The sequence below is a fragment of the Sipha flava genome, unplaced genomic scaffold (assembly GCF_003268045.1).
Source record: "Sipha flava isolate LNK unplaced genomic scaffold, YSA_version1 85_pilon_pilon, whole genome shotgun sequence".
In the NCBI taxonomy this organism is placed as follows: domain Eukaryota; kingdom Metazoa; phylum Arthropoda; class Insecta; order Hemiptera; family Aphididae; genus Sipha; species Sipha flava.
This window is the reverse complement of record NW_020273627.1, coordinates 83,652-98,215: the sequence shown is the minus strand read 5'-3', so window position 1 is coordinate 98,215 and position 14,564 is coordinate 83,652. Positions and strand designations below refer to the sequence as shown.

At 38.6% G+C, this 14,564-nt stretch overlaps 1 protein-coding gene across 8 annotated transcripts in view; it reads left to right on the top strand.

The window, feature by feature from the left end:
* LOC112693333 (ephrin type-B receptor 1-B) overlaps positions 1 to 14,564 on the top strand; it is a 114,320-nt gene that overhangs the window by 41,705 nt on the left and 58,051 nt on the right. For all 8 annotated transcript variants that reach the window (XM_025568333.1, XM_025568330.1, XM_025568331.1 and 5 more), the window contains exon 2: positions 9,964 to 10,119. In XM_025568333.1, the coding sequence (XP_025424118.1) occupies positions 10,038 to 10,119 (82 nt within the window). In that variant the 5' untranslated portion in view covers positions 9,964 to 10,037. The remainder of the gene's footprint in view (positions 1 to 9,963; positions 10,120 to 14,564) is intronic.

The following is a 14,564-nucleotide window of genomic DNA, read 5'->3' as shown; positions in this document are numbered from 1 at the left end:
CACAACTTATATATTTAATTTCAATCCCGTCGAAATTTATTTCACAGTTTTTATTGCGATTATTCAATGAACTTTAATTGATTCGAGTTTGTTCAATATTATATTCATTAAAATTATCTTAATAATCCCTTGGTTCAATCGTCTTTACAGAGTAAACGATGCGTTAATCTATAATAAGTCTTATCTTTTTTCTTCGTTTAAAATGTATTAATGTAACAGTTATTTGTATTATTAATTTTGAAGTTTTATAGAATACGGGTATTGATCAAACCTTTCAGCTTAAGAGTTTGTGCACAGTAGCGTGCTTGGTTGTGTCAAATTGTAATAATTACGTGCGATGTAATATCCGCATAATTTCATATTAACGGTGGAATAACAGAATAAATATTGAATTCACAGTAATATGTGTATTATAGATTGTGTTATGAATTAAAAATTTTTCTTTATTGTTCTAATGTTCATCGCATGATTATCCAATTGGATATCGTAAATAATACCTTGAATACTCGTCTGGTGTGACGAGCGTGTGTCGCATGGGCTGTTATTATAATATTCCTTGTACAGATGTTACTTTTACAGTTGTTATGGTAATTTAATACTATACGATAATGGTAGTGACGGTTGAAAAAATTATATCAATCATTTTGAAAAAAAAAAATCTATTATAATAATAATATGTGAATAAAAAAAATCTGATAAAAAACTTAAAACTCAGCACAATGATGATAGCCATATTGGATTGTTTTTCATAGAATAGGCATTTGCATGCATGCATTTTATGTTGTTTCTATGTCTTACGATGTAATAATAAAATAATAGTAGATATTATTCTTTTTGTTGCTGTCGTGATTGTCGTCGTCGCATGTATCGATTTCATATCGAAATGACAGGTTTCTGAATGATTCGAGACGGTTTATTACTTATGTTCGCACGACGTTGTTGGTTTCAAGTGGAAACAGTTGAGTACTCGCGCTGGCACACAGATAAGGTAGCAGAGGGTGAGCGTAATAGACGCAATGCAGTATAACAGGGCTTGGACGGCCAAAACGCATTTGCCAGTCGCGCATTGTACTCAACTCTACGAGTTTCAAGGAAAACGCCAAAGGGCGAATAAAAATCGGGCAAACGAAAATAATGCACGTAAATAAATTGTCGACGGAGAGGGAAAACCAGCGGCTCGAGGCCAAAAAAAAAAAAAAAATAAATAAATATATAGGGAATGGAAAACTTTGAAAAATACACACATACACGCACACACACACACACATAAGTTCTATTGTTCAATCTTCTGTATTATGCTCGAGGCCTGGGTAGGTGGCAGGGGCACATTCGATTTATCAGCCGGAAGAACCGTTGTCAAACGAAAGAAAAATTTGTTTTTCAAATAAAATATACTTGGATTTTTCCTTTCAAATCTTCCAAAGAACAATAAACAAAAATACAACGTATGACTTTTATGTGTACGGCTCTGCATGGTGATATTGATCGACGTGTTTTTCGGTTGTAATCATATAATGAAAATGTGTTTGCTCCCTAATGTACGTTTTCGCGATAGGTGTGTGAATTCATTCAGAACCATTTAAACTTCCTTTCTTCATTTGATTGAACGATGGTGCTTATTAATATGAAAACTCGTTAAGTACACAAATTATTATACATAAATAATTTACGTTAGTGATTTGATACCAAAGAGAGAACGAAAATGAAGACAAAACGTTTGTTATATATTTATGGGTCGTATACCCATAGATAAAATCTATAAAGTATTAATACTGATTATGTTTTTACACAAATATATATATTATATAACTATAAATCATAGCATAAAGACTTATGCAAATAAATATTTGAATCGTGATGCTTGTATAACTGTATCTAGGAATGTATTTAAAGGGTCAGAGGACTAATATCTCCTGAGTGTGACCTGTTAAATAGTGAATTATCTATTGGAAAATGTTGTTCATTATAAATATATATCACTGATAATAAATTCACTGATATGTATTAAATTAAATTTTTTTTATTTTTAATGTTTGTATCTTTTGTTTGTTCGTTTTATTCATTTTAACGTTGAAACTGCTTGAAATTTGAATAAATATTTTTTACTGTATGTTGTATCATCGTTATCGTGGTTTTATTGATATGTATTTTTGGAGGTTTCAGCTCTCTTGTATTACAATTTATAACGTCTTCTACCCTACTTCTACGCACACGAAAATAAAATAATATTATATGATATAGTATAGCTATTGAATATTTTATCAAAATGAACCGGTATACGGTATACGGACCCGCAGTATAAATATAAATTTCGAATGCGACCGCAAGTTGAAAAAGGTTGGGCACGCTTGGTTTACACGATAGATACACGTATAACGTAAACGTTTCGAAAACATACAGAGACGCTTTTATCGTTTATATACCAATAATGTGTCTTATATTGTATTTGTATATACAACCAACACACAGTGTATTTATAAAGTTCGTATGTCGGCAAAAAAATCGATTGGTTGGAATTTTCTTTCATCATAAATTTCCCTCTAGCCCCTCCGTGTACATACGCAGGAATTTAAACACTGTATTAACGATGGTTATACACGACCGTCGTTCCGTCGTAGTGAATTTTGCCAAGTTAAAATCACTTCGTCAACAATTTCTGTTTACAAACAAAGAACAATCTGTTTGTGAGTAGCGCATATTATTATTATTGGAGCTTTGATTGGTGGCGCTGCACACTCGACTGATTGTCGCACGTAGGACGTAGACGTAGTAATTTATCGTTTTTCACGTACATGTGTGTGTGTAATCTGTATATGTTTATTGTTAATTTTGTTTTAACTAGAGGTATACTATAGGTATTCAGTAGTATTTGTAGGTACCTACTAGTACTATTATTACTAATGGTTATATTTCGGTAATGAAAAACGAAAATTAAAACGCGGGAGCTACATCATTGTAGTTAGCTGACGGATGGCCCCCACCGAGTTCGACATGGGACAATTAATAACTCTGTTGCTTCTATTGCGTATTCGTTTTTTTTTTTTTTACATAAATCACGTTTCGTTCCCAGAGAACAAAACGGTAAATACGTGCGTTTAATTATGCGTTTGGGTATGTAACGATATAATGAAACCCTAAGGTAAAAATGGTTATTTTTTACTCATGACCACTCGATATTTTTGGATGTAAAAATAAGGTAGTCGATTATTATACATTACATTTTTTTTCTTTTTTTTTATGTGGCGTACGCGATAATTGGGTTCTCGGACGAACTGAGTTCGTTTATGTAATTTCGTGTCCATAACTTGTGATAGACATAATATTTTATTATTCGTTGTATGAGTAATGCTATAATCTTACGTATCTATGGAATAATATTGTGAAGCCAGTCAGCGAAAAAAGTCATTATCACCCATACAAGTGGACATGGGCGTACTATACTATATATCATATAGGTCTACTCGTATTAAAAGTATCCCGTTGTTGCTCCTTGCAAGTTATTTCTAATCGCGCAACAATAAATAATAATTATAATGACAATTGTAATGCAAGAATAATTAAATTCTGTTTGAAGAACAAAACAATACAAAATATAAAACGGACAGCATTATACACTTACGTCATTGTGTACAGCTTCGATTGTGTAAATACACACTCATTCAGTTGTATAAATGACGACGTGTTCAAAATATTGAAAACAATCGAACTAGATCGTAGTGAGATACGGGAAGTTAACTCGTCGCTCGCCTAGCGCTTGTGTATACGTTTATACCGTATCGGAATCATTAAAAAAACGAGTGAAGCAACGAAGCGAATGAACCGAAAAGGAATCGGACATGTCCAATTGTATTGAACGGTGCATGCTGAATTCTGGAAACGCCGAGGAGATCAAAGTAAATATTGAAATTTTCTAATGATATCGATGGCGGAAAAATGTAAAAACGCTTCAAATAATGTACGACGCGGATACATGTTCGAAGTGGATTATAAATAAAACGAAACTGATGGCGTGTACCAGATTAATAAGAGGAAATTTAAAAGAGGGACCTAGATACGGAAAAAATCGACATAAAATATAAATTGAATCGATTTATAAAGAGCTATTCTTTGTGTATGGGCTATGAGATGTACATTTCAGGCGGTACTTATAATAAACGAGAAAGTCGTCGGACGGAAATGAGTTGAAAAAGTTTAGATAGAATTTTACGGATTGAACGTGTATGTATGTGTATGATGGCGTATAACTCATTTGTAAGCGATTGTCGAAAAAAAAACCCGATTTAAAAGAGGAAAGACAATAAATGTGTTCAATTTTGTGATTACGATGATTATCTCTTAATGTAAAAAAAGTTTAATCGTCGGAACAATACACAGTTTTAACTATTAAGTTGATGTTAATGAGATTTTGTTTGTTTAAAATGACTTTACCCCTCTCGGATATTCTGTAAAACAATTATATTATGAAGTCACTTATTTGCAGATATTCGGAGTGCCATTGTATATTTAGACACCACATTACCTATCATCAGGGGTAAACAATTTAACATCATGTTGGTAGGAGGGATACACGATAACAAGCTCATGGTGTTTATCCCTCTTCTCGTGGACGCCCTGTCGTTGATTGATCGGTAACAGTGGCAGCCGATTAACTTGAGTAGAAATTTGTCTTGTAAAACTAACTTTCCATTAATTGACACCCAGCGGGAAATACATTTCATACAGTTAATCTCAGAAGTTTGGAAAATTAATTTCATCTCGTCGAATTGCATTATATATATATATAATAAATTAAACTTGTGCGTTTACAGAAGATTGTTGGAATTGATTATTCTTGCACCACGCAAACATTGATCTTTGTAATTGCTATGCAGGTACTTTGGTCGTAACGTTTTCACATTTATTGGACGGTACGTAAACCTTGGTAATAAACAATTGCGCAAATCCGATTGTCATGAAGTCGTGTGTCTTACTATGTATTTTACGCGTTTGAAATGCAATGAGACGTTTTACAGCAACGTCGTTCGGTTGACGTTACGCGTTTCGAACAAAGCGATGCCATTTCAATTTCATAGTACTTCCTCTACTGGATGTAATCTTGGAATAATTATATAAAAAAAATTTTAAAAAAAAACGCCTGCACAAGGGATGGCGGCGTTTGAATTCTTTAGTGTGACGGGAGAACGAGAGGAAAACATCAACATGAGTGTGACGTTAACAGGCGATTTCGTGATTCACGACCTCCGCGGAAGTTGCCGAGAATAAGAACGACCGACGGCAGCAGCAGTTAGATACCGACGACGAATTCACGGCGAAGACATCTTAATCGCGTAATTGCCTATTAAACTCTACGACTGCGTAAAAATACGCGTTCCGATTTAAATCGTACGTTTTCCACCAATAATTTCCATTTGTAATATACGTACCTATCATTTATGTGTACACATTTTGATACTTAAACATGTATAAAGATATAATACGAACGCGTTATTTTTAATGGATCATGGGAGCCCGCGTATATGATTGTATGACATAACGATAATTGATCACACACACACACTCACACACACACATGCGTGCTGCAGTGTTCGTTCCAGAAATTGATTAACCGGTCTCTCTGGTCTTCGTCTTTATTCCTTCGTTTCCGTCTTTCTCTCTCTCACTCCCTTCTCGTTTTCCCTCGGTGTCTTATAAAAATATATATTTTATTCTTCTCGAGGGCTTTGTCCGGTGGCCCGTCCGGAGAGTCCGTCCGTGTTTGTTCTCCGTATGTGCTTCTGCTGCCGTGGCGGCGGCGACCCAGACAAACCGGTTCTCAGCGCGCGCACTCTTTTTATAATAATATTACATTATATCGCCGCCGCCGACTCGGATTCCTCGGATTCACCGTCTCCGTGCTCTCGTGAGTGTATTGTGATGATCGTACGGCCGAGCACTGGCGGCCAATTTACACTGGATTTTATTATTTTTTATTTTTTCTCCTCCGAAAAAGATTACGGATCGCGTCGCGCAATCGTGTGCGCAGTGGGTGGGGGGATGATGTGGGATATATCCCCCTCGTGGACTTTTTTTTTTTTTTATTAAAAAAACCTATTTAAGAAATACGACGGGGCAGTCACGGAGATCGCGTTAATGAACGTACACCGAGACATTTCCACTATTTACAGAACAAATTATTGATGAATTTAGTGTAACATTCAGAAGGATGAATTTCCGCCTCGATTGAATTTTTTTTTGTACAATAATAAAGATTGAAAATAATACTTTTTTATGTATGATATCTCCCCCCCCCCCATACAAAATTCCTGCGCACGCCACTGATTGTTGTTGCCTGCGCGCATGTGAATATGTATGCGAGCGCTATAGTGTACGCGGTTTTCTTACGGATACTGAAACACTACTTACCGATGCGTACAAGATACCGTATGTGCCCCGTATATACACGAACGACGTGCACATTTCTCATTGTTATTATTCTAATTTTCAATTCTAATTTTAAGTACGGCGGTAACGGTGCAGCGATAAAAACCACTGCCGGTCGACACTTAAAATAAAATTCCATATGTACCTCGCACAGTTACTACAATATTCACGCACACATTATACACTATGTGCGTGATCGCGAATCCAATTGATCAATAGCAATAAATCTATACAGACATCGATGGTGGTTTTGTGTTCCCTGTGTTCTATGCATATGTAGTTTTTAAATGAAGACTATATCTACCGATATTGTTTATTTTTGTCGCTCATTAGACAAAATTGTTTGAATTTATTGAAATTAAATGCCATACGGAAAAAAAATATTTCTAAAATACTAAGCACGATTTTTGTATCTTTAAAATAATAATATAATAAGCACACCACATATGTTTTCGGCGCGTGGGCGGAAAAAAATGTTTTTTTTTTTAATGTTACATTGTTTGTTCTGTCGTTTTACTAAAATAAACATTTTTATTTATTTTTTTTTTTTCATAGATGTTACTTATTGGAATTAATTGTGATGTGTATTTACAATAGATCCCACTAAAGTATCTTATATGAAGGTCACGTCGGAATACTTCAAAAACATTTCACTTATATACTTGTGTGTGCGTGTGGTTGAGTTTGAATGCACACGTCTTATATACGATACGATAAATTATATGAGATCTATTCATGTTTAACTTGTCGAATTACTATCACTATTTAAATACAAGTATAAAAAGATTTACGACCAACGTCCATATTTTATATTTATAGAACCTAACCATTTGAAATAGTATATTTTGGACAAAATTATTGACGTGGGAATGAGAATCTTATAAGTTTTCACATTATTTATGAAGAAGAAGTCTAAAAATGTTATGACTCAAAAACAAATATGAATTAAAATTATTAGATTCGATCCTGTTTCGCCATTACATGGACATGATTATAATTATCACAGTAATTAAATAATGACAATTAAAAAAGTCATCGTCGCGTTTTGCATTATTTCGAATGCTACACAATTATTATGTTAATACGTTGTGTAATGTGCGTTTAACTTGGTAGACGAAATCAGCAAAGGGGGAGAGATTTTTTTTTTTTGAATCTCCCAAACCTTACCCCTTAAAACGTCACGTCCGAATCGATTTTGACGCGCATCACTGCTACTGCAGCAGTGGCAGCAACCACCGTCAATCGACGGAACACAAAAGGAATAAGTGTCTGCAGCTATACATATACGCCTACTAACAACCACGCCGGTAGGGTAGCTCCCGCACGAAAAAAAAAAATCATGAAACTTCCACCACCGCAACCAAGACCACAAAAAAAAAACGCAAAAGAACCAAATCGCCAGAACGATGAAATCCCATCAGACCCACGTAATGGTATTTTCAAACGGAGCGTTATTAACGCAGAGGAGGATATTGTATTATTATTATTATTATTATTATTATACAATCGATGGAAACATATTTTTCGCCTGGCCGAACGCGTTCGATTTATCTGATAGACGTGCGCGCGACTGTGTACATATATGCGTGTGATCGGTCGTCCTGATCGTCGTATAGGGGCACATGTGCTAGCGCATAACACAGGATGCGCACACGTCTTCTGTACGCTTCTTACGCGCTAGAAAATAATTGTTAATTATGTGCGCGCAGAAGAAAAGGTGTGCAGAGCGTGTACGGTACGTGTGCGTTTGTATACGAGTCCGATCACACGAGATCGTCGTCTACCGATAAAAAAAAAAAAAAAGGGGGAAAAAAACGAAGCATTTGTCAAGTTCACTCCGGTGAACTCTGTTGACCCGGCTGCTCCTCCGTCGCTGTACGCTGCTATCGCGTCCGACCCATAAATCACGGACGACGCTATCCCGCCCGCGCGACCGTTGCAGTAATGAGTTTGTTATTATTTCAGTCGCATTGTATCGGCGCGACCGCGACGGCGTGTGTGCCTTATAAGCGGATTATAAGTCGTCGTCGTCGTCGGACCGAATTTGTCCGTCTACGCACACCGGTCAGTCTGCGGTGTGAATTGTGTGTTCCTCTACTCCGGTTTTTCTCTTTAGACACTTTTCCGGGATTGTAGATAGGAGGGACAGAGGGAACGAACACAATGCGTCTGCCGTGTTTTCAACCTCTCTCTCTCTCTGTCTGTCTTCCGACGAGTGTAATTTAAATTTTGTATACACGTATATGTGTGTAAATTGCGGACAGCTTGAACATGTCATTATTTTTATATTATTTCAACGGTGTGCACAGTCTTACGTTGTTTTCAACGGCTGTAGATGAGAGTCCATGTAATGTTCGACAAACTTCGGTAATGATTTCTCTCCCTCGAGATTTTCGTATTATCCAGCTCTTCTCCAGGAATACGGATCAGCCTGCCACGGGTCGTCTTTTGTCTGACTTTTTTTTTTTTTTCATGTTTTAAGCTTCGCTCGACACCCGCAAAGATATACGCACATTTATGATGATAATATTTCGTTTCGCCAAGGAACATCGTCGCAGTTCTATTTGTTTTCTTTCGTTACGAAATACGGACCGAAGAAATATTTCTTTATTACGGACGAGATTCCGGCTCTCGCGTCCAGTGCAATATCCGTAATAGGAATTCATGACGAATACAATTTCCACCGGATACAGGTTTATCGTTGAAACAAGTTGCTCTGTCGAAAATCGTCTACGTACACGCGGTCGCGATTTAACGCCACTCCGTCCTGCCTCTGGCACGGTACTAAGAACGCGAAAACCCCCCCTTAAGTTGTAACATATTTTTCCTCGGTCGGAAAAGATTCGGTGCAGAGATAAATTGTGCCCAAGACCTAACCGGAGTAATGCGGGTCGCCGCTCGCACCGATGTTATTTGTGTATATGCATTATACGCGTCCGCACAATTTATATATAATAGACGCGGGTGACAATTCGTTTTATGCGCGCGCATTAACGACACGGGGCTATTATTGGACAATCGTCTTTTATATAAACACGAGTGCGCGGAAAACAAAAAGGTAAAAACGTCAACATCGGCAACTCGGAAAGACACTAATTGGAAACCGGACGGACAGTTTGCGCGCACAAGTGGCGGCGGCGGCGGCGGGAGATGGCCGAAGATAATACTCGCGCGCCGAGCAACAACGGTGGGGAGAAAACAAACAAAAAAAGAAAACTGGTAGAAAATAAATTATAATAATACGCGAACATTTTAAAGGCGACAATAAGTCATTATTTAATCGTACATTTATAGATTACCCTGTATAAACATACGCGCGTATTTTTCGGGCGCGTCTTGTCCACCGACGCAGCGCGCACTATAATAAACGTATACTGTACGGTGCTGCGGGAGAACCTCACCGCGTGCGATGTAATTGTTGTACGACTTACGATTTATATAATATAATGGTGTTATTTACATGTTGTTTACTCGTACGTTCGTATATATGTAAATACATTTATATTTATTTATTTATTTTTTTTCGTTTTGTGTCTGCTGCAGGAAAGAACGTTTCAACAATGAGAAGGTAGCCGTCGCCATCAACCATCACTACCGCCACCGCAGTCGGCACCGTCATGCACTGCGAGTACCGCTGTCTCGCAGCAGCGTTCCTGCTGCTGGCCGTCGCGATCATCAGTCCCGGACGAGCCGAACACGGTAAGAGCGCATTATATTCAAATAGTAATATTATTTAACCTCGGAAACCGTCGACATATGGCACACTTGAAAGACGACCGATCGAGTGCCCGTGTACGACGACTCCGTCCGTTAGCGGCGACCTGATGTACATCGGCCGCAGTATCCTATTTCGGTTGTCTGCTGTCGCGCCCTTATCCCTGCCTACGTATAGCCTCCAGATTCGATTCTCCGCTGTTTATGGATTACGCTCTAGCGTATGCCGCGTACGCGGTGTTATTTTTCAGCACTTAATAGTGTGTTCCCTTCAGTTGTCTTCGCTATTGGGGGTGATCTAGAAAAAAAAAATACGCGAATAAAAACGAAATACTCACCGTATGCTTATGTTATTTGACTACGCGTGTCCGTAAACCAACGAACATTTTAATGACTTCCGCGGATCCGCGTATTGTCTGCACAAAATCACTTCACCCCCTGTGCAAGATGTTGTTTTACGTTCGCTAGCGATTGACAAATATTTGTTTTATATTGTTAACCTGGGAAAATATGCGTGGAAATTTATTCACTGCTTCTCTTAAAAAACACATATCCGGTCGTTAAAATGTCACGTATCTCACGTGAAAACATGTCTCCGGCTGTACACTAATAAAATGCACATACCGCATAGTACCTTATGAGAGATTTTTTTTTTAAATCTAAAAATCAAAGTCAATTGCAGTCACGTTTCACGTTCGAGATTTATAACACAATATTATCGTAGCGTATAGTAATTTTATTACGCTGACTTTAATGTCGCATTAAATTCACACGGTTGTTTAATGTTTGAATAAAAGGTAATATTATGATGACGTTTAAGATAACAATTTGTCGCTTTAGTAATAAGTATATATCATATTTCGTTAAGATTATTATTTTCAACCGACATGTACACAAATCATGTTTTTATACAACTTAGTTTGGAAATACTAATTAACCGTCTATTTTTGCGTTATGAATTCGTGTTGGTTCGTTTCAAAACACATTACGGTGTATTTTCCAAGTATCGTATTTCATTACATAATTTTTATTGTTTAAAGCACTCCAACAATTATTTTTGTCTTCCACGTCTGCGCTTTCTAAAAGTTTTTAATAATAACGCCAACGCTCACGAGATTTTATTGCGTTATATTTTCTAGTGGAAGACGCGGCGATTAAGTACTGTATTTCGGACATATATCATTGTCTATACATCTACATCTATGTGTATCCTACTTTCACTGGAGTTATTTCAAGAACGGCTCATCATATATACGTCAACGGTTCGTCTGACGTGAACGATTATCGTTTTTTTTTTTTTTCCGTGCAAATGTCTCGAAATTCGTGTGTCGAACTTCTTTTCATACCGTTCACAGTAGGTTTATATGTTAACGCATTGACCCGTTATCTAAACGTGCGTTATTTTTTTCGCAATCATCCAATATTTCGTTTGGTTTATCATAACTGGTGCACACACATTGGGTGTTACTCCCATCGCTACTCGTGTTACAAAAACTATACGCGATTCGACTACTACGCGCTGTACACTACAATACTATAAACTTGTGTTATTATTGTATTTTTAAAACACACATGCCGGTATTATAATCTTTCATTTTCTCTATGAACGCGCACACAATGCGCGGAGGTATATAAATGTGAACGCGCGCGCCCGCGACGGCCAATCATCGCAGTAGGAACGAATTTCGTGCGCGCATTCTTAAATCAACATGCGCCCGGAGACTCCCCGGGGCCTTTCCCTGCACGACCTCCAGCCGCCGCCACCTTCCGGTTTTCATATGCCGTCGCCGCCAGAACGTTATACTGTAATACACAGTCTCTGTATGAAAACGCGCGTGACGTTCTCGTTCGCTTCTCTCTCTCTCTCCTCTCACTCTATCTCTCTCTCGGTTCGTATCATTTTATGGAGCCGTTTAAAAAAATAAAATAAATATAAACACACACACCGCGTAATTTAACATATTTCTCCACCGCTCGTATATAACGTAATATTTTATTACACGTACACGGTGTACGCCGTAAGAACCCAATGCCATTACCGTCTGTACGGCCACGCGTGTATAATACTGGACTTCTCTCGCTGTGTCTGTACGCACGTATGAATATACCTTCACTGCGACCGATTATTATTATTCGTCAGCCAGTGCGTGCGTGGCGACCCCCGTGGCACCCTCCCGGGAAGACTTAACCCCGGTTTATTCTTTCGTGTGCGCGTACAACATAATATGATGCGTGTGCATGCGCTGCGCTGCGCGTATTACCGTGTCGTGGCGCATGGGCGACAATAACTTTTATGACGTCCATTACGCGGCGGACGGACCGAAACCACGAAACGCTTCTAACGTATCCATCATTCTTGGCCCCGCCGGACATCGGTCGACGGAGCTTTCCGCGCGCGAAGGGAAAAAAAATATAGTCGCCAACGTTACGCGCGCGCGAACGGCCAAATGGGTCGTAAACGAGATATATTGAACGTAATCGTAGTGTCTTGAAACACAATACGTGGTGGACTATCGCGGCGCTACATACACTAATCGTATATAATATATATAAATGTATTGGGTTCTCGCCCTTATATATATATATATGTATGTATACGCAGGGCATGGGAGGGGATAAATGTTTCTCTTCCTCCGGTCCACCGTGCGAAACGTGCTAACAGCTTTTTAAATCGTTTCGGTTGCCATCCATAACGCTTTCGGCTATAAACGTTTTTCTATTTTTGTTCCATGTACAATATATATATATATATATACAATTTATTCTAAACAGTTTTTGTGAGTTTTTCTCCGACTGTGATTTTTGATAATCGCTCAGAAAAGAAACGAATAAAGATCTTTGGTCTGATATTTTTTTCATCAATGGAATCGTTCTGAGCGTACATTACTGCAAAAGTTTTAGAACTTAAAGCCGGTTAAACTTACAAACTCACAAAATCCGCGTCAGTACATATAATATTAAGTATGCCGTATACACAGTTTGTTTTGTTTTCAAATCCATCATATTACAACGCAATTGTCTTCACGAAAAACGATAAAATATAAATTTTGAAACACCGTACTATGTAGTTATATGTTCAGATATTTATAGAATTGTTTCTCGAAAAAATAAATAAATAAAAACATTCCTCGTCCAGATCAATACATTTTTAATACCAAACTAACTGAAATGTACTTCTTTTAACGATTTCTTTAACTTGACATTGACGCGTTTTTCGATTATTATTATTATACTAAACAACTAAAGAAAAACATATACATACACAGAAATCGTATACGCGTATAACATATACTACATTAATATACACGTAACCGGGCCGCCCGTGGGAGTGGAAAACGTTTATTACGCCTGCATATCACGGAGAAGAGATGTAGTGTATCCTCATTGTTTATTCATACGTTCCTCTCAACTCTTTCGACAATCCGTTTATTGTTTTATTATTTTAATTCTGGATAGCGGCGGCGGCGGCGGCGGCGGCGAGCACGTATCTAGAAACAAATAACGAAACAGATTGAACTCCCACGAGACTCCAATTAAAAAAATTAGAAACTAAATACAAAACGGTTTGAAAACGGACGTGAGAATAAGATTGTTAAGGAACACAGCCTTTTGATTTGCCACTTCTCCGTATTTTGGATAGGACTCGTACGTCAGGAACTCTGCTAATAAAACTTTATTCGGTCGGCGAGGAACGCGCGTTAATGGTAATTAATTTTAAACGTAACGTGCGCCGAAGGTTTTTATTTTCAGGTAGACGGATTCGTCGTGGCCTTCGCATATCATCCCTCCGCGTATTATTGTTTGTATCGTCGCGCAACACAAGAGTAAAACGTGAACATTGCCCGTTCGGTTTTGTTTGGTTAACATTACGATTGCGGGAGTTTTATTATTGTGCACGAGGAGGATAATCTGTACACAATGTGGAAGGGCCGGTCGGGCGTTTAGATCGAAACGGGATCGAGAACACCCGGTGCTGAACGATGATTGTTTCGCGTCATTCTTAGTTGTCTGTCGATAAAAATCTACCGAACGTCGGTGCAAAAACGCGGAACAATAACGTACCGAACGTTTGATAGTTTTGGAACGTTCGAGCGAAACGGACCGACCGGTATGCTGCAAGAGCTAACGTGTCGAACAGGACTTCTGGACGCCGGTGCGGTCGCGGTACGACCCTCCAGGAGTGGCCGTTCGTCGTTGTCGCGGGGCCGGTGGCTCGTGTACTACGCACGGCGCAACCGTGTCATACGTGTGTCGGTTTTGGCTGCGGGCCCGCCAGCCGAGGAAACGTAATCTCATCACCGTCGCCGCCTACTCCTGACCCCCATTTCTCGTGCTCCCCCCACCCCCCCCCCCCCCCACCCGCCCGTCCTCCTACGCGCGCAACCGAATCCAAAGAGGGTCGGTCGGTTGACGGTTGCGCGCAAGCGGTG